At 30.9% G+C, this 20,177-nt stretch overlaps 1 protein-coding gene across 2 annotated transcripts; it reads left to right on the top strand.

Moving 5' to 3' along the window:
• Window positions 1-6,052: 6,052 nt before the first annotated feature.
• LOC129233294 (uncharacterized) lies at window positions 6,053-19,950 on the top strand. Of its 2 annotated transcripts, XM_054867346.1 has the most exons (5): window positions 6,053-6,475; window positions 6,757-6,831; window positions 8,308-8,358; window positions 14,504-14,562; window positions 19,237-19,950. In XM_054867346.1, coding segments are annotated over exons 1-5 (510 nt in total). In that variant the 5' UTR covers window positions 6,053-6,151; the 3' UTR covers window positions 19,238-19,950. The 2 variants fall into 2 exon arrangements, with proteins under 2 accessions (XP_054723321.1, XP_054723320.1); XM_054867345.1 differs by lacking the exon at window positions 19,237-19,950 and having other exon boundaries at window positions 14,504-14,666.
• Window positions 19,951-20,177: the final 227 nt, after the last annotated feature.

Genomic DNA, 20,177 nt, shown 5'->3' with positions numbered 1-20,177 from the left:
GTAGTATTAAATACTCTTCTAGGGATGACTAAAAATAGAAATTCATACTGAAATTTAAGTAAATAATTTTATATGAAAACAACAACTCCATTTACTTTGTATTAAAAAGTAAAATAGCAAAGGTCCTTTTTTTTCAAAAACATCGGCCAATTCCATCGGCTTTTCGATGTTTTTTAAGGCCGATGGGCCGATGTTTCCCGCAAGTTAGCATCGGCCGCCGATGCCGATGGCTAAATTGTTGAACCATCGGGTCCTAGAAAACAAGTTCCGATAATTAGCCTTCCACGGTAGCTGTTTGAATTTTTCCTTTTTATCATCATTTATTATTTATAATTTGTTTAATATTGGAAATTCTGATTGCTTAATTTTATATTTACTTGGCTTTTTAGTTTTGCTGCATTGCACATCTATGGGCTCTTGGTGTGGTCTTTTCAATATTTTTCACTTTTATATATATATATATATATATATATATATATATATATATATATATATATATATATATACATACATATATAATCATTGAACTATTTACAAAAATCACATCTTTTTTCAAAATCAACAGTTAAATGATGAGCAGGCTAATTTAGACACTTTTTGATGTTTCAAACAAAGAAAGCTACTGTCTTGCTTTTTATTTTAATGAAAACTTTGAAAAAAAAGTTGAACATTAAATAAATGGTTAATTATCATACAGTAAAGAAATAAATTAGAAATAAGTGAAGAGTGAAAGTTCTAATTAACTTAATAAAAATGACTGTATTTAAGATTATCTGACTTGATCCACTATTTTCTTTTTTATTCTCTTTTAATGTTCAATTAAAACAATAGATGATTGACTTTATCAAATTAATTAATAATTTTAATTGTTTGATTTTCAGGTGCAGAATTAAGGTTAGATGCATGTGTTCAGGTTTCAAATTCAAAAGTGAGTTTTTCTCTTGTTATTGCAATTTTTCAAATTATTTATAAGATTATTCTTGTGAACTGTCTTTAAGTTTGTTGGTTCATTTACGTAATTAAATGGATAATTTCAATTTGGTTTTGGATAAAACCTTTCATCTTATTTTAGGGAGAATAAGTATTGAAAAATCTTCGTAATTTTTATATTAAGCAATAAGCTATCACCCCCTAATCCAGGGCTAAGACAGAACTACATGCAATATACCGGCAGACCGATTATCCCATCCAGAGATTGAAATTTCTACCTTGCTTCGACTCATCAGTTTGTAATAGGGAATAGCTGGAGGCAGATGTCATCTCATTGAAGCTGAGCGTGCAAACTGGTAGATAAAATAAATTTATCTCACGAGCAAGAGTTCACAGACATGGTGCGGTTCAACTCGCAAACTGACTGCATCTCTTACTGGGGTAACCAGGCTGTCGGTATATTGCATGTACCCCTGTCTTAGGGACAGTAAGTTACTGATTAATACCCAAGCTAGGCCTTCAATTTAAGAGTTGAACTGCAAGTAAAAAAGATTCAGCACATAACGCTAACTAACACATTAAACCATACCTAGACATACACATTGAGATGAGAATTCAGGCTGTATGCAAAGGAATCTCATTCGGCTGCTTTAGTGTGAAGATAATGTCCAGAAGTCTACATTAATGCTTCGGGCCACTCTTTAAAGCATTTTACCACTTTTTGGAATAGTTAGTTTGAAATTCACTTGGTGCCAAGTTAGCCTTATTTTTCTCCGAAGTTATAAACCTTTTTTTGTTACAAATTAAATAAATTTTTATGACATTTCATACATATTAAAATAGTTTCTCCTAGATAACAGGGCACCCCTCAATATTTTTAGACTTGTGGATAGTAATATACTGGAAGAATTTTAGCTTACCATTTCAACTGAGGGAGTGCTCAACCCCCTCCCCCAAACTTCATAAGTGTAGGGAGGGGGGTTAAAAATACATCAAACTGAAAAAACAATGCTATATATCATAATATACACAAATAATATGCATATACATTTCAATAAAATAAATATTTACAAAAAAACACGTAGGGAAATTAAATGTTTCTAAATGTGTGACTTTTTCTATGCTACAGCTAATGTTAAATTGAGGGGTCATTGAGCGCCCTCTTAAAATTTGAGTTAGAAGCTAAAACTTTTACAGCATAATACTATTAGTAAGTCTAATAAAATAGGGGGTGCCCTGGATTCTAGCTGAAAAAAAGTTTTTTTGAACCACCCTAATGTATATATTTGTATATCTGTATTTATGTAGATTGATTCTGTCCAAAATGGGCCACAATCAAGACAAAAATCAATGAGAAATCTTTATCTTTTCAATATCTCATCTCACTACTCTACTCTTTCTAAATACCAGGATTTTTATCCTGGTAGATTAATAAATGAGGTAAGATATCTGTGTGACAATCTGTGTGTAAGCTTTTATGCACAAAATGCATGTATTAGAGCTATGTTTATATCAGTGGCGTATAACATGTTTTTAATTTGGAGGGTGCCGATATAACCAAATTTAGACCCCCTTCCCCCCTTTTTTTTGTAATTTCAGTTTTTACTTCCTTTTACAAAAAAGGAAGTATTGTATTCGCGAAAAAATTTTCACTCAAAAATCGCCCTTAATTTCCATTTTGCTCACCCCCAAATGAATGTTGAGTTTTTTTTCGATTCGACCACATGCGGAAAAGTGCCTAAGAATGTATAGACACGCGAAATATCCATTTTGACCATCACCGAGGTAATTACAACGACTTTTCTCGTGACGTCTGTATGTATGTGCGTATGTATCTCGCATAACTCAAAAATGGTATGTCCTAGAAAGTTGAAATTTGGTACATAGACTCGTAGTGGGGTCTAGTTGTGCACCTCCTATTTTGGTTGCATTCGGGTGTTTCTAAAGGGGTCTTTTGCACCTTTTTGGGGGGAAATCATTGTTAATTTCGATGCAAACTCAAGTGGTGTTATAATTTGCGGTCACTTGGCGATATATCGCCAGTCTTTTGGTTGCCAAGTTTTGTCGCCAACTTGGCGAAAAATTTGGCGATTTTTTTTTTTTTTTTTTTTTAAATCTGCTTTCAATGTGGCCATTGCTAGTGATATTTAAAGAGTTAGAGAGAGAATCCCATTAAAATTGCAATAATAGGGAAATAGCATTAAATTGGTGTAAAAGGAAGTCATGTGATGCACACATCAGCTCGTTTGGAAAGGGAAGCAATAGTGCGAAATCTTCAGTTTCTTTTTGAGATGGGACAAAGACAATACTGTCTCTCTATTCATCCTTCTTCAAGATTCTTTATCAAGTTTTACTTATTTAATTTTTAAATGTAGAAAAAGAGAAAATTTGTAGAAACTAAAATTAGTTTAATAGTGAGAGATTCTTTATGTGTAACTTATTTTTTTGAAGCAAAATGGATACTAATAGTTACAAAAGTCTTATAACACCAATTTTAAAATGTCTGGCGACGTCAGTAGAAAAGTGGTAGGGGGACATCGTGGAAGTTCCGTGGAAAATTGAAGTGTTAAAACATTCTTTCAGTCAATCTTTTGGGGTATCTATTAGGAAAAGGAGAACATGAGTGTTTTGAGAGGAGGCTGCCTGGAAGAAATTTTCAAAATTGAAGTAAAATATAGTGTAGTTATTGGTATAGATAAGAAAAGGGAGAAGTTTGGGTTCCCTCCAGAACTTTTTTTCAAAATTGAAGTTAATGTAGGCTATATTTGGTGTTTGGTAATCAGAGCTCCTCTGTGAAACTTACTGAAACTAAAGTTCTAAATAAGCAAGTTTCGATTAGGTTTGATGACATTAAGAGGATTAGGAGGACACGAGCAATCTCTCCCAAAATATTTCGATACTAAAGTGCAACTCAAGGAATGTTTGATAATGATAAAGGAAAGGAGAAGATGTTCCCTCATAATTTTTTTTTTCAAACCTGGAGTCAATTTTAAGCTATCTTTTGGAAGAAAGAGTCCAGAAATATTCCCCTGAAAGTTTTTCGAAAATTGAAAAAAACAATTTCAGGTTATCTTTGGAGACTATAAGTGGCAAGAGCTGGTTAGAAATCTCCCTCCAAAATTTTTCAAAATCGGTATTATTTCAGACTACTTTGGCAGTAACTTAAGGAATAGGGTGGTGGTTTAGGGACCCTTTTCTGGAAATGTTTCGAAATAGATCTCATGAAAACGCATTTCTGTAGGTAATCTTTAATGACGCCAGAAAAAGGGTCAAGATTATTCGAAAGCTGCCCCCAGAATTTTTTTATTCAAGTTTCAGAAACGCAATTTCTAGCTATCGGGTTGAAAAGAAAAGAATGGGATGTGTTTTCTCTCTGGTATTTTTTGAAACTGAAGGTTTAAAAAATGCAGTTTCAACTGGGGTGTTCGTGACCCTCAAGAGCAAAGGCACACTATCTTCAAACTGAGCGAAGTTCCCCAAGAAAGAGAGCCACCTCAAAAAGAGAAAAATACTTCCTAAAAGTTCGATGGTACAGCCTACACTTTGATCTTTCGTGGGAGCCTATGCTGTTAGGCTTCGTGTAATAGCTTTAGAGGAGTTAGAGGAAAGAAATGGATTTAGGGAGCAGGACCAACGAGATGTCAACAGAGTCAGCCTAGTCGGAAACTAGGAGCCCCGTCCCTTCAGGGGGCCGACTTGGAATCAGAGTAATATAAATTTTACAAGTTTTATTGGGGAAGGGGGGGAGTGACATTTTGACTCTCTATGACCCTGTTTGGGGGTTTCTCTCTCAGAAGTTTTTTCGTGTTAAAATACAAAATTGCAATTTTAAATAACCTCTAATGATGTTAGGGAAAAGGGTGTGGAATTTGGGAGTTATCTTTTATAAGCACTCATTTTGGAGCTATCTGTAAAGACTTTAGACTAGTGAGGGGGAGAGCATAGACTAAATTTTTTTGAATTTTAACTCTCTCAAACACTATTTGAGTCGATGTTTAACCAAGGCATTAGAGCAGGAAAGGAAAAAGAGCTCTCTTCCAGAAATTTTTAGAGATTGAAGTCCTAAAAATTCATCCAAACTAAAGTTTTAAAAGCCGAATTTTTGGATCTCTTTGGTTTCGTCAAAGAGATCATAATCTCTCTTTGAGTTCATGCTTGGCACTTGAATTTGTATTTTTTCTTCTGTATTTATGTATTCAAATGCATGCAAATTTGTGTAAATATACAATTCAAACTTGTTATTGCTATGCTAGTAAACAGTATGTAATTAAAGTGCTTTATTGAGTAAACTATTTTAACATATATCTATTTGTGTTTAATAATGTTTCCTGTTTTTTTTCTGTTCCAGATTTTATCTCAAGAAGTTAACAAACATGAAAAAACTGTTAGTCCATACTTAATTAGACCAGTTGTTAAGAAGGTTGAAACTGGGATAGAAAGAAATGTAAATCAGATTTCTTTTGATGATTTACCTGCCCTCAGTCAAATTAAAGATATAGCTTTACTCAAGAATTTAAATATTTACTCTTTGAATGCAAACATGCCACCCATTAACAAAGAAATAAAAGTAGTTACTGTCCAAAGAAATGGAAATAATTATGTTTTCAGCTCTGACATATTATTTCCTCACAAGGAAATGGAAGTAGTTACTGAACAAGGAAATGGAAATAATGACGTATTCAGTCCTGACATATTCCATCCTAGGAAGGAAATGGAAGTAGTTACTGAACAAGGAGATGGAAATAATGACATATTCAGTCCTGACATATTCCATCCTAGGAAGGAAATGGAAGTAGTTACTGAGCAAGGAAATAAAAATAATTATGTTTCCAAAGGTGGCTGGTTCCTTCTTCCTAGGAAGGAAATGGAAGGAGTTTCGGAACAAGGAAATGGAAATAATTATGTTTCCAAAGCCAGCAAGTTACTTTTTCCTAAGAAGGAAATGACAGTAGTTACGGAGCAAGGAAATGGAAATAATTATGTTTCCAGAACCAGCAAGGAACTACTTCTTAAGAAAGAAATAGCAGTAATCGGGGAACAAGGAAATGGAAATAATTATGTTACGAAATTATTTCTTCCTAGGAAGGAAATGGAAATAGTTACTGAGCAAGGACATGGAAATAATTATATTTTCAATGCAAACAACTCACTCATTGATAAGAAAAGTAATGTAGTTCCTGAATCAAAAAATAAAAATAATTATGAATCAAATTTCAATCCCATGTTTGATAATTTTTTAATGGAAGAAATAACTGTACAAGGAGATGAAAAACTTGTCAATGCCAATGCTAAACTTATTAGCAAAGAAATGAAATCAGTTGCTGTTCATGAAAATGAAAATAAATATGTATCCAATGTTACTATTTTACCTATTATTAAAGAAAAGGAAACAGTTTCAACTTTTGAAATGGAAGAATTATCGAAAAATATTACTTACACACAACTACCATTTTGTCAAACTCGAGATGGTTATGTTCCTCAAGCTGAAAATTTTGAAATCCATTATTTTGACCAGAATGGAAAAAGAATACCTCTTGAACGTATGGTAAGTATCTAAAATTTTAACTAATATATCCTTAAAGTTTGCAATATTCAGCATGAAGATTTTTTACTTATTTATTTGTTAATATTAATGATTGATTATGATAGATTTTATTTTGAGCATTTAGAAAGTATTAGTGACATATTATATGTGACTTCATAGGCTTGGTAGTGAGTTTAATTGGTTCTTAAAGCTTTCATTACATTTTAAGCATTTGTTTGTTGTTTACTTAACTTTTACAGACTATACTTCTATGTTTTTTTTTTTTTTTTTTAAATTTTTAGGCTCAAGATCGACCTATTTTAATTAACCCTACCATTGTAATTAATAATGGATCGACCATTGCACCCAAAACTGTGGTAAGCATTGATGAATCTTTTAAATCCTTTTTTTTTGTCTTACTAGAAATTTAATCAAAAGTTTATTACAAATATTATGGCCACACACTGCTGTCACACTTTTTTTTCTTCATCCTTTGATTTATCATGTACAGCAGGGTTGATAACAGCTCCGCAAAAATGGCGAAACTCCGTGGCTCCGCAAAGAAGTTACTTTGCTCCTCATTTCTCGGTCTGACGTTTTCAAGCTTATATTCTGCTTTTTTCATGTCAAACTTGTAAATATAGGAAATTAAAAATGCTTATACTAAAAGATTGAAAAAGTGTTTAAAGCTGTTTTATTAATTAAAAAATAATTATTTCAATACTAGTAATTAAAATGATTGTTAAAGCTCTAAATCAATTTTAGATAAGTGGTTTTTTGTTACTTTATTGATTCCTATACAAAATAACAAACTGCTCTGCAAAATTACAAATTGCTCCTCAACATCACCATTGATGTTCCTCAAATTCTTCCTCCAAGTTTGGCAACCCTGTGTACAGTATTATCTTTTATGAAATTATGTAATTATTATTACTTTCTTTTAAACTCAAAAACATCTTATTTCTCCCCAACTGCTTCGTATTAATTTAGTTTTTGAAGCATAGGGAAACCGTGTTTGCCAATCAAACTTTTCTTAAATTTATTACCTTTCATCGATAACTAAAATGTTTCCCCTAAGCCATAATTGATCTAAAATATTTCCTCATTTCTATTTAACGCCTATTAAATTGCATACTAATGTTATTTTTCAAGCCTTCAGTTTAATTTTATTTTCCTGTTAGCCTAGAATGTTAGATTGCAAAAAAATATTTTTAACTACTTGATTGCTATGTATTAATGTTTTTGAAACTAGAATAGTTTGATTTAAAACAACTTGATTAAAACAGGATTTAAGGCACTTGATTGAGAAAATCGTTACTTTGACTATTTTGCAAAAAGGAATTTTTAAATTAAAATCTCAATAACATAAAAATGCAGCAAGAAATCACTTCATTGCCATTTTATTTTCTTCTTTTCATAAATTTGTCAGGTAACCCAAGTTAGTAAGTTGAAGTTCAGATCACTTAACTTTTCTGGAAGGGGAGAGAAAAAGCATCTGAATCACTTAACTGAAACATTAAACAAGAGTTAACATTTTAAATTGATACTCAAAATCAAATTCATTACCTATGATTATTTTGTTTCCTTTCCCTCTATGCATCATTCTCTATTTTGACTAAAAAAGTAATGAATAAAATATATTTATAAAATATATTTGCTTTTTAAGTACATTAAAAACATAAAGCATGTGTGTTTTTTAAAAGTTTGAAAATTTGAAAAAAAATTAAAACTAAAATTTGTATGTTGGAAATTTTTTTGTTTGTAGTAAAACATTTTGAATAATTTATATTTTCTAACTTCATGTTTACTTTTGAGAATTGAGGATATATGTATTTGTTTATTTTTAATTGCAGGAGGAAAGCACAAACATTCCGGATTATTGGGAAGAATTTATGGATTTCAGCGTAAGTTTCAAGGAAATCGTTTTATTTAGCATTGAATTATTTTAAATTCAATTATAAGTGTAATAAGCAAAAATATTTTTTTAATACCTCCTATTTTGTGTACACCAATGTGTTTGCTTGCTAAGAGAGCAAAGCAGCGTGTATGTTCTATTAGGTCTCAAAAAAATGAAAGTCAATTTTTCAAATTGCACACCCTCTTATATTTTTCCTTTTAGTTCAAAACAATTTCATTTTCTTTGAACAACGGCAACCCGTGCCAACTTGCGACTGAAAGTGTGAACCAACTTCGTGTACTAAACTGTATCAAAAAAACTTTTTCCGGAAGTTCAAAATTTCATGTTAATAAAACGTTGCATGTACCTCGAAAATATTTATCCGAATTGAAAAATATTTAGGTGTCCAGCAGAAAGCCTAAAATTTATAATTTTCCTCAAAAGTTGATTTTTTCTATTTATTTTTTTAAAAATTACATATACATTTAAATAAAATATCAAGTTCAAAAATTATTATCGAACACATTTTCAAATCAACATTTGCAAATGAATAATAAAAAAAAAAATAATATATTTCAAATGAAAAATTTAATTTAAACTTGAAAAAATGTATATTTTGAGTATTATGTGAGGGACTTAAGAATGGTAAGAGAGCGAAAATTTCTATTTAACCCTAATTATCAACTTTATTGTTTATATTTTTCAGCTTGATATCTTTTTAAAATTTACCTTACATTAAAAAAATATGTATATACTTATACAGAAAAAAATCAGAAAAATCTTTGGCCTCCTGCTGAACACCTAAATATCTTTTAATTTGGATAATTATTTTTGTGCGACATGTGGACTATAGGGGCAACATTTTATCTCCGTGAAATTTTGAACTTCCGGAAGAAAAAAAAACTATACGGCCTAATATTGATTTTACACTTTTAGACGCAAGTCGGCATGGGTTGCTTTTGTTCCAATTTTATTAAACTTCATTCACAATTGTTTTGGCCTAAAAAAAAATATAAGAGGGTGTGCAACCCTATTATATTACCCCCTATACAAAAATAGGCAGTGGATTTGAAAAATCGACTGCCTATTTTTTTTTGGGGGGGGGGGGGGGGACACCTTAATTTACTATGTATTCAAAAGTAAAGTAGTCAAGGTCAGTAAAAATGAAAATGTGCTATATAACTTAAATGTAAAGGATTTGTAATGAATGACTTAAAAGTAAAGGATGATTTTTTTCTATAGTAAACTATAGAAATAAAATATTTTGTATTAGCAAAAACAGCTTTGGAAAATGAGCTTACCAAAAATCAAAATTAAAAACAATGTTTTATTGCCTAAAATTTGTGCGCTAAAACATTATTGTTATTAATTTTACTTTTATACACAAAAGTATTTATTTGTTTTTCTTACCAAATAATCATTTGAGATTTAAAAAGTATGAAATGAAAAATACTTATTGATTTCTTTGGGACAAATAAGGATCCAAACTGACAAATTAAATTGCAACCTATAAATCAAAACTTGCCTGATTTTTCATTAATCAAAAATTGACTTTTCCTGAGAAGAGTTAAAATGAAAAAAGTCTTTCTAAAGAATGCAATCTTAATACAATAATTTAAAAAAATTGTGGAAAATACAATAATTTTATATTAAAAGCATTTTTTGTTTAACATTTAACTTTTGGAAGGCAGAGAAAAAGTGAGACACAGCAAGTGTGTATTTCTAAATACACTGCTAGATGAGATGTCTGGCACTGCATCAGTTTTAAATATAACTTACCAATCCAAATCGAAATAGCATATTATTTTAAAAAGTTAGTAGTTCTACAGAGAGAAGACACCTTAGTTTGTGTTCGTTTGAGTTTTGTAATTATAGTTACAGACGTACCAAGTACTCAGTAACTACTCAGTACTCTGCCAAATTTTGATCCGAAACTCTGCCAGTACCCAGTCGTTGTTAAAAATTGAATATTGTTAAGACAGATTTTACAATTAATAAAAAAGTGCAACCATATAATATACTGCAATCATTTAAAAGTCAAATTTAAATTTTGAGCATAGTGAAGTTTGTTATGCTTCAATGGTGTAAATCTTTATTTTAATGTCCCCAAAGTTAATAAAACTTATTTATTAAAAAGGGGGGCAGTGAAAAATTTTTATGAAAGTTTTATATTATTATGTTTGGCGGACTAGAACTATAACAGATTGATATAATTTGTTTTTATTCTAACTTGATTAATCATACCTTTTATTTATTCGTTTATTTTTTTATTTTAAAAATTACCGTTTTTTAAAATTTTTGACACAAGCAAAATCTTTTAAATAATGGGTAAGTAAATTTCAGCTGGAATTTTGTTTTAAAACTATTATATGGATATGGAGATCTGTACTACTATTCCAATGAGTTCGAAATTCATTATGTGTGTGTTAGTGGTTCTTTTTAAAACATAATTGGTACTCAGTAACTCTGTACTTGACCGAGTGGTGGAAGGCCAAGTACTTGGTACTTGGCCAAAGTGCTACAGTGAAACATGTGTACAACAATACTGTCTATAACAATAAACCTGTCTACAAAGTTATTTTCCTTGGTCCCAGCGAAAGGTCAGCATAAAAAATTAAACTGTTTATAACGATAACCTGCCTATAACATTTTTTTTTTTTTTTTGGTGGTATATTAGGTGATCTAACTCGTATAACAGCTTTGCTCCAAAAAAAGAATTTGTGAAAACTAGAGTTTCATACTTTATTTGATTGATTGCTCAAAAAAAAAGTGAGATTGTTGTTAGGTGATTGTCGGAAAAGTATTGTTTGGTTCAAAATCTTTTTCAGCAAAATAACACTTTTCAGACAATCACCAAACAACAATGTCACTTTTTTTTTTGAGCAATCAAGCTTGCTTATCTTTCTCACTTTCCCGCGGACTTGTTGTCTGGTCTATTTGCTTTATGATTGGTCAGGACCGGATTTAACACAGTAAAATTTTTACAAAATATCCTAATTTTTACGGGTCAAAAATATCGGATATGTACATATATATATCAAAATATTCGGATATATATCAAAGTACCAGATATTTTTGAAAATAAGATGACACACTTCCAAATCCGGCCCTGTGATTAGTAGATAGAAAGCCATGGGATTCATTACCTTGTGAATCCCATGGCTTCACAAGGTAATGGGTGAAGGGTAGGGGAAGGTAATGGTGGTTCTTTAAAAGAAGTGAGCAATAAAATGATGATCATTTTATTTTTGAAGATGATAAATCTCATCTTATTGACTTTTTTTAAAAAATTAATTTATATATTTTTTTTTATTTGCATACTTGCACTTTGTACAATTACTATTTTATTCTTTCCCTTTAAATGCTTGGATAAAAAATACTTATTATTCCTTAAGTCATGTCATTTTCTCTTTTTTTCAATATGTTCTCTTTGCGTTATTATTTTATTACTTGAAATGCTTGCTGTAATTATTATAGATTATTCTATAATGAGATCTAATGTAAGAATTTCTGAAACCAAAAGCATTTAAATGAATTCAATTAGAAAGCTTTTTTGTTTTTTACTCCCGTTAAATAACATAAATAATTTAACATGCACATTTTTTACTGCATTGATTTTTTTTTCAGTCGTTGCTTTATGTATTACGGTATTACTTTAAATATTATGATTCATTCGATTTTTTTTTCTGTATAATGTTTTGCTTGAATGAAAAAACAGGGAAAAGATCGAATGAAATTATACAGAATTATAACTGTTAGGAACATAGAGTAATCGCCTGTTTTTTAATTCTCGATGGCAAAAGCTTTAATTTACTCAACTTTTTTTCTTTTTTGAGGGACAGGAAAATGAAACAACTATTAGCAAGAAATTCAGTTTACTTTGAGCTTTCGTACAAAAAGTCCTTTTAGATCTGTAAAAAAAACCTTTGTAAACCCCCCTCCCCCCAGTAAGAGGACTTCATTCTAAAGCTGATGTCATCTTCAGCATTTGAATATATTTTGATAGTGACATATTTGTTACAAATATACACTTCTCTGTTTTTAGCCTACTTTCCCAGTAAAAGTCAGAAAAAGAAGAAAAAAGCATGAAAGAAGGCTTAATGCATCTTAAAAATATCGTGAAAAACAAAAAAAAGTCAAAAATAAATAAAATAATTAAATAAATATTGAAAAATTAAAAATTGGAAAGTAGGGTATTGAGATGGGGAAAAATGTCTGTCGGTCTGTCTGTCGGTCTGTCTGTCTGTCTGTCTGTCTGTCGGTCTGTCTGTCGGTCTGTCTGTCCCCCCCTAATAACTTTGGAATGAATAGTCCGATTCGAACAAACTTTTTTTTGTTCGAAAGATCTCGGCGAGGACACCTCATTCCCATATTTCACTTTTTGATTTGAACTATTTTTTGTTCAATTTTGAGCAGTTCAAAAAAACTTAACATTAGCGCCTACGGGGAAATTCAAAGCAATTCCGAACTGTGAGGCGAATTTGCTTCAAACAAACTTTGTAGGAAAAGGCTTTTGATAAAAAACTTGTATATAAGATATCTTTTTGATTTGAACAATTTTCCGTTCAATTTTGAACAGTTCAAATCCCTTAACATTGGCGCCTACGGGGAAACTGAAAGTCAATGTAGATTCCGTACTTGAAGGCGGATTTACTTCAAACAAACTTTGTTGGAAATAGCTCTTGACGACCTACTCCCGACTCCGACTCCGAGAATTTAGGGGGACCTGACACCGACTCTGACTCCTGTTCCCGACAATTAATCGGACTCCGACTCCCCGACTTCGACTCTGACTTCATAGCTTTGGCAAACATTTATACACGGAGGACAAATGACTGACTCCGATTCTTGGATATTCGACTCCGACTCTTTTATCCCAAAATGAGATTGACTCCGACTCCGCTGCTGTGGTTTTAACTGTGAAATAATTATTGTTGATATGATTTGTTTTTATTTTCACGCTAAAGTTTTAATTTAGGTATTTAGTTTTCGGTGAATAAACTTGAAAAATATGCGCAGACGATTTTTTTTTTGACAATGAAAATTATTTCTTTAAGTTGACATTTTATTGTTTTTTTTTATTTTGGTAAGTGCATTAATTCGTTTAAAAAATTATTTTCGGCAACAGGGGAAAAAGAAACGATTTTTTTTATATGTATTTATTTTAATGAGCTTATTATTTTTTCATTTTGAAAGCTGTTAAAAAATTTTTTTAATGGAAAGAAGTGTATTAGCTGCTTTGTTTAAAAGGTGCTGCTATTTTATTTGTTCTTTTTTTTGAAGAAAAGTAAGGAATATTTTATTCCTAGAAATCAGCTTAAAATATTTAAAAAAATATGTTTGAAAAAATTTGCGATTTTAGCTATTTTTGAGAATATTGATCAGGTACTAGAAAGTAGTATGGGTATACGGGAAAGTAGGCTCGTCTAGTTCTAGACGGAACTTCTTGTTTGCTCTTTTATATTGTGTGGGTAATGATTTTTCAGAAATTTACCCACCAATAAGAAATAAAAGTTTTACATTTTACAGAAAAAATAAAATACAAAGTAAAATCTTGGGGTAAATACATCAACTTGGTAAATGCAAATCAACTTTTTCATACTGCTTGGAGAAGAATTCAGCAAGTTGATGTTTTTTCACAATTTAAAAAAATGTCAGAACTTGATTTAAATATTAGTAAACTACCCTCTCTAACTTTAATTTAATTCAAAGTATTTGTGACTCCTTTCACAAAGTGAAATATTTCATTTTGCCAAGTTTGTAGTTATTTAGTTGTTATATTTGGCCAAGAATTAAAATAGAATTCACAAATGGACAGTCAAATAGTTGTCACCAGTTTCGGGCTGCATTGAACTTCTTTGATAATGCTTAAAATTATAACCTTTAGAGTGAAATTCATCCAAGTAAAATAGCATGTTCCATGTAATTGAAGAATATATCTAGTTTTATTATTTCTTTTTGTGTTTTGTGTCACATTTTGTATTAAAATTTTCCCATTGCTTTTGAAAAATGAAATACTCTGCATTTTTTGCTAGAATCCTTTCCTTTCCATTGACTCTGGCTCTGTCATTTAAATAATTGAACTTAATTCATTGCTTTTGGTTATTTTAATCTTTAACAATACTAATAACAAAAAATATATATATTTCTAGGATCCGGATAGTTACAAGGACTTTGGCATGCTTAGTAAATTGCTTCCGGATCCTGATTGGTAAGCAAGTTTTCAGTCTTGGTAAAACATCAATAATGCCTTAAATCCTCCCTCTTTTGTTAAATCCATCTTTTAAAAAATGAGAGAGAAAAAAAGAAAAACGTGAAAAGTTATTTTAACAAGTCTAAAATCTCGTTACAGCAAAAATATTCGCTTGAAAAAATAGATGTTCAGTCTGGTTTTGGTTGTCATCACATTACTTTAACTCATTACAGTGGAATTCCTGTTACAAAAAAAAAAAAAAAAAAATTGTCTCCTGAAGTTCATTGTAATAGAATTTAACTGTATATAACTTAAATCTCATGTTATTTTAAAATCCTTTCTGTAGTTGCAGCTTTTAGTTTCAATTATTGAAATTGCTAATTCCTAATTCAGAGTTCAATAAAAATTCTTGATGGACAAAAAAGGCAAAAATTCTTTTTCTTTCAAAAATTTTAAGTTGTGACTTTTCATCTCGGTTTGAGATAGCGACGAAACAAACAGGGTGGAGTGAGATAAATGTGTGCCATTTTCAGGAAAATTCAACTTTGTCTTTTTCTAAAGCCTATTCGGCATTCAAATTATTATACAACATAGTTCCCTCAATCATCACATTCATGGGCGCCTATATAGAGGGTAAGTGGGGACTCAAGCCCCCCCCCCCTTAGAAATTAGAACTTTCTTGCTTTTAGTTCTTTTTTCTTTGCAAAAATGTAAAAACATTTCTTCAGCCATTAATGAATAAGTTATTAAAAATGTCAAATTTCAATAACTCTAATCTGTCTTGAAATGTTTTCATGGGGGAAATATCCTGCTAAACCATAGGGGAAATGTCTGAGCCACCCTCCGTTAAAATTTTGCATATGGGCACCCACACAAGGGCCGCATTCTAAGTTTAGTGAATGCGACTCTGTCAGCAATCTAACAATGTTTCAGTTCACACACCGAGTTTGGCTTCTAAACACTGTTATATTTAACCCAATTCGAAGGCAAGAAAATTTTTGGGGGGGAATTTGGGGCCCTTGGGGATGCGCACCCCTGATTAGAATAATATTTCTTCTACTGCACAGACATTTTTTCTGACGATCAAAAAGTTAAGTAAAAAATTGTCTATACCTATTGAAAACAGACTGTTGTTTCCTTCAGCTTTCGGATCACATTTCAACCAGCGGTTCGGAATCAGTTGATGTCGGCGGATCGGAATCAGTTGATGCGGCGAATCGGAATTCGTCGATGTAACTTAAATTACTTTGAAATTGACAGACGCTTTATTAAAAATTTATCCATCATTCCAAAATGAAAAAAGAGCTATGGAGTTTGAAAATTTTTAAAATACAATGTTTAAACTCGCAAAGACAATGGCAAAAAGGATTTGATGCATTTCAAAACAAGACGAGTGCTTAAAGAAACACGTTGTAACCTATGATCTCTCTAACTTATTTGTATGAAAGAATGAATGACGTGGCGTTTCCAGTAGGGTTGCTCTCTAAGTTTGACGAGACGGGGAAATCCGGATTGTGCTGGTGGAGGGAGGAGGAAATCGTTCGTTCTTCGCCAATACTACCGCACGGAGGAAATTTTCCCCCTCTGGGTCTGGGGTTTGTTATCGAGTTTAAGAATTTAGGGAGGGGGGAAATCGAAACCTTTGAATTCCTCAGGATTTACCAATTTTGTGCACATTTCGCGCAATCCTGCCCTCTTTTAAACCCTGATTTATATTATTTTGTTTTTTGTAAATCTTTAAACAGAATTTGTTGATCTTTGGATTTTTAAAGTTGTGTAATGTATATCAGACATGTTTAAGAGCACATGGTTTTAGTTTTAGTTTTATTCATTTATTTATTGTACTTAGCTATAATTATGAGGAAATTAATTTACAAGAATTTATTCTTGGTTATTTATAATTAATGATTTCTGAACTATCACAGTAAATCATTTCTTTGATTATTTATACCAAGGCCCATTTAGATACTGTAGTTTTTTAATAGTTAAAGATTTTCAAACAATATTCCCCTATAGAAAAGCTCTATGTATGTGGAAATGAAATTACAAGATTTTACTCTTATTTATTTAATTAATTATGAATAAATTAGGTATAAATATAAGTATTAAACATTCTTTAATAAATAATTCATGAAAACTTCATGACTTTGCTAAAATAAAAATGTTTTTCTGAAAAATAGATTTAAAACCAAAAAATCCAGTTTTTTTTTTTTTTGAAATTTTTTTTTCTTTTTACCAACACTGATATATATATATATATATATATATATATATATATATATATATATATATATATATATATATATATATATATATATATATATATATATTAGGGTGGTCCTTATTTTTGAAGTTGTAGATATTTTACACGACGCCCCCTCAATTTGTTCCATTATACAAATAAATGATCCATGCAAAATTTTAAGTCAATCCATGAATATTAACACGTGCCCCTAGGGCCCCCTTTTTTGAGTTTTAAAGAAAAAATTGCAGATTTTCTCATTTTTATGCAAAAAATATTCTTAGGTTTCATTTTTAAAGTAATTTCGAACCTCAATAGATGTTGCTACTTCCAGACCAACCATTCTCTCACTTTCATTCTGTAAAATTTTACATATTACATAGGGTACATGTACACCAATGGCCTCGGGACAGGCATACCGCTATTCGCGCTCGTTTCAAACCAAGCGGCAGGGGAACATTTCTTTCCACCAAGATGGACACAAGGGATTCTAAAGGCCATTAATGAATGGCCGAGGCCATTAACGAATGATTTTTGACAACAACAAATTGCCTCCTCCGGCCTTTGGGGCTGTTGATTTAGAAAATTTTCTGAAAATGTAATAGGTGTGGCAAATAGGGTCACTAGGTATCCATGCTATAAATATAAGTAATGACAATTATATTTTAACTCCCTGTTCTTTAGTTATATACTTAAATGTTTATGCATTCTTATAATTTAAATTTTGAAAAATCCTCGATTACCCTACCATAAAAATAAACTCTATTTTCCATATCTAAAATATATATTTAAAAAAATTCCAGATCGGAATAATGTAAAAATCTATACTTTAAACTGTCTTCTATTTCAGTACATAGTCCTTTATTATCATCAAATTCCTCTTGCAATTCACAAGATTTAGAAACCGAAATGGGTATCTATCCTAACCTGTTGAACCTTTTTTCTATATCTGATCTACCACAACGCAAAAAAGCTTGACAACTATTGAGATCTGCTCGCATTTCATCAATGTTAGACAAATGCCATATTAGGGACAAAGATGCTGCTCATTTATTAACAGATTACTTAGCTTCAGGTTCCAATGTTGAACAACTACTCAGAATTTTTGAGATATTTCTTCAATTGTATATGATATCTTAGATGATTGCTCTTTATTGCTAACTGTTCAAGCTGTAGTGTTTTATACAGCGGCTTACAATACCAACCGTATAAATTGTGCGGGTAATTTTTTTAGAGCAAAAGCTGAACGGTGATATATCGCATTTGTATTGCTATCATCATGCATTTGAAATCGTACTGCAGAGTGTCTTTAAAGAAGTTCTTGCCTTTCTTAGTTCTAGACTCGATATTCCATTATTTAAGCGCTTCAAAATTCAAAAATTACACGTACCACTTAAATTCTAAAAGAAGAATTTGATGACATATTATTGTTCATAGAAAGCGGAATTAAGAAATATTACAGAGAATTCTCATAACGTGTAATAATATTTCTTGGTGAAGTCCTCCTTCCTAAAGGGATATGTTTTCGGCAGCCTGGAGCTTTTCCCTGACCCAGATGGGTGGCAAAAGGAATTTATTGTTTAAATATTTATATATTTAGGAAATAATTTAAATTGACCTTACATGAAGAGAATGCCCGTAAATGGTGTTTTACAGTTAAATGTTGTATGAAGATATTGTTTTTTGCAGCAACCCATTCTAGGCCTTAAGTCAATAAAACTGTTTGATAAGTTACAAACACCAAAAGATGTTTTCCTATTTGATTCTGATTCATGGCAAAATGAAGGAAGCTATTTAAAGGGAAGTGATTTTGTTAAAATGCTGAAAGTTGTGAATGATACAACTGAACGCGGAGCACAATTAATCGAAGAATTTCACAATCGATTTACCAAATATGAGTCACAAAAGCAATTTAGTTTTTTACAGACACTCCAAGACTATCGGGAAAAAAATGCACACGATTGAGATACGTTGAGAAAAACGTACGATTAAGGTAAAGTTTCTAAAGCAATATTTCATTCTTGTTTAATGTAAAATCTTTAGACGATATGAAATAATTAAAAAGATTAATTTTAGTGCTACCTCGCTGTAAAATATTTTGCAAACATAGGAGAAAGATGTACGGGGTCTGAAGTAAAAACTCGAAGATTTGTGGGAAAATTATCAAAAGTGTTAAAGTTCAACATCCTAGGGGCATGTGTTATTATTGACCGATCAAGTTCAAATTTTGCACCGATTACTTTTTATTATAGTGTCACAAAACTAGGGGGCGTCACTTGTTGAATTCCGAATTTTTTTTTTCCCATATAAATAAGGACCACCCTAATATATATATTTATATATATATATATATGTGTGTATGTGCTTAGTCATTTTCTGTCTTCATTTTTAAGTTTTTCATAGAAGTTTTCGTTCAGAAAATAAATATTGAATTGTATGATTTGTTTCAGATTCTACATGGAGGACGACATATGTCAAGTTTGTTTAATTTGTAACACTGCATTATTCAACCACACTTGTCTTCCTGTGCATATTTCTTGTTTTGTTGTGAAAGTTATACATATTGTAAATAAGATTCATAAAAAAGCTTTAAAGTTATTTTGAAATATGGTTTTTAGAGTTTAGTACAGGGTTTTTAGTAGGTGGAATTTTGCTTTTTTGATGTAATTACTATGAACCAATTGTTGTCTCTAGCTGTAGTGCCAACCAGTGTAATTGCAAATTTTACTGTGTCTTTCTGAAATTTGAGCATCTCACGACTTTGATAGCTAAATGGTTACTTTTCCTCTTTTATCATTAGTTGGTAAGATATTCCTTATACCTAAATTATTAATTTGACATTTGAGAGTGTCATCCACTCAATAGAGGTAAACCAAGCTCCAGTGCTCCCTATAAACTCCTTTATAAAATATTTCTTAGGCAATTTCATTATGGCACCTGAGCATGATACAATTATTGTATAAAACTTCCACAAGTTTGGATACTGTTTTCACTACACAGTTGAATATAATTTCAATAAATGTTAAGGGATCATAGGCATCATTCTTTTTTATTTTTTGACTTTGTTGAAAAGCTTCTAAATATGAGAAGTGATTTTTCATGTAGTATAAATATTGTTGTATTGATTTGTAATTGTTATTTTGCGAAGCAACCAATGTACATGAAGTTTAGATGTTAGGAGTATTAACTGAAATGTTTTGTATTGAATGTTTTGCAAGTTTCCTTATCTAATAAATTACTTTGTTTTTTTAAAACTTTCATTGGTTTTATTTGTGTGCATAAATTTTGTTTTATGATGTAAGAAATCTTTTTGACTTACTGAGTAACATTGCTTTTTAAATATTCCAATGCTAAAATCAGTGCAACAATGAGCTTTTAAGGCATTGGAAAG

Source organism: Uloborus diversus, unplaced genomic scaffold, assembly GCF_026930045.1.
Source record: "Uloborus diversus isolate 005 unplaced genomic scaffold, Udiv.v.3.1 scaffold_315, whole genome shotgun sequence".
Classification (NCBI taxonomy): Eukaryota; Metazoa; Arthropoda; class Arachnida; order Araneae; family Uloboridae; genus Uloborus; species Uloborus diversus.
Note: the sequence above shows the minus strand (reverse complement) of the source record. Positions and strands in the feature narration are given on the sequence as shown.

Bases quoted from the DNA above. Each gene is read 5' to 3' on its own strand.
- LOC129233294 (XM_054867345.1), top strand. From the start codon at position 6,152: ATGTTTGATAATTTTTTAATGGAAGAAATAACTGTACAAGGAGATGAA. The intron at 6,476-6,756 runs GTAAGTATCTAA...TTAAATTTTTAG, and splicing joins GAATACCTCTTGAACGTATG to GCTCAAGATCGACCTATTTT. The intron at 8,359-14,503 runs GTAAGTTTCAAG...ATATATTTCTAG, and splicing joins AAGAATTTATGGATTTCAGC to GATCCGGATAGTTACAAGGA.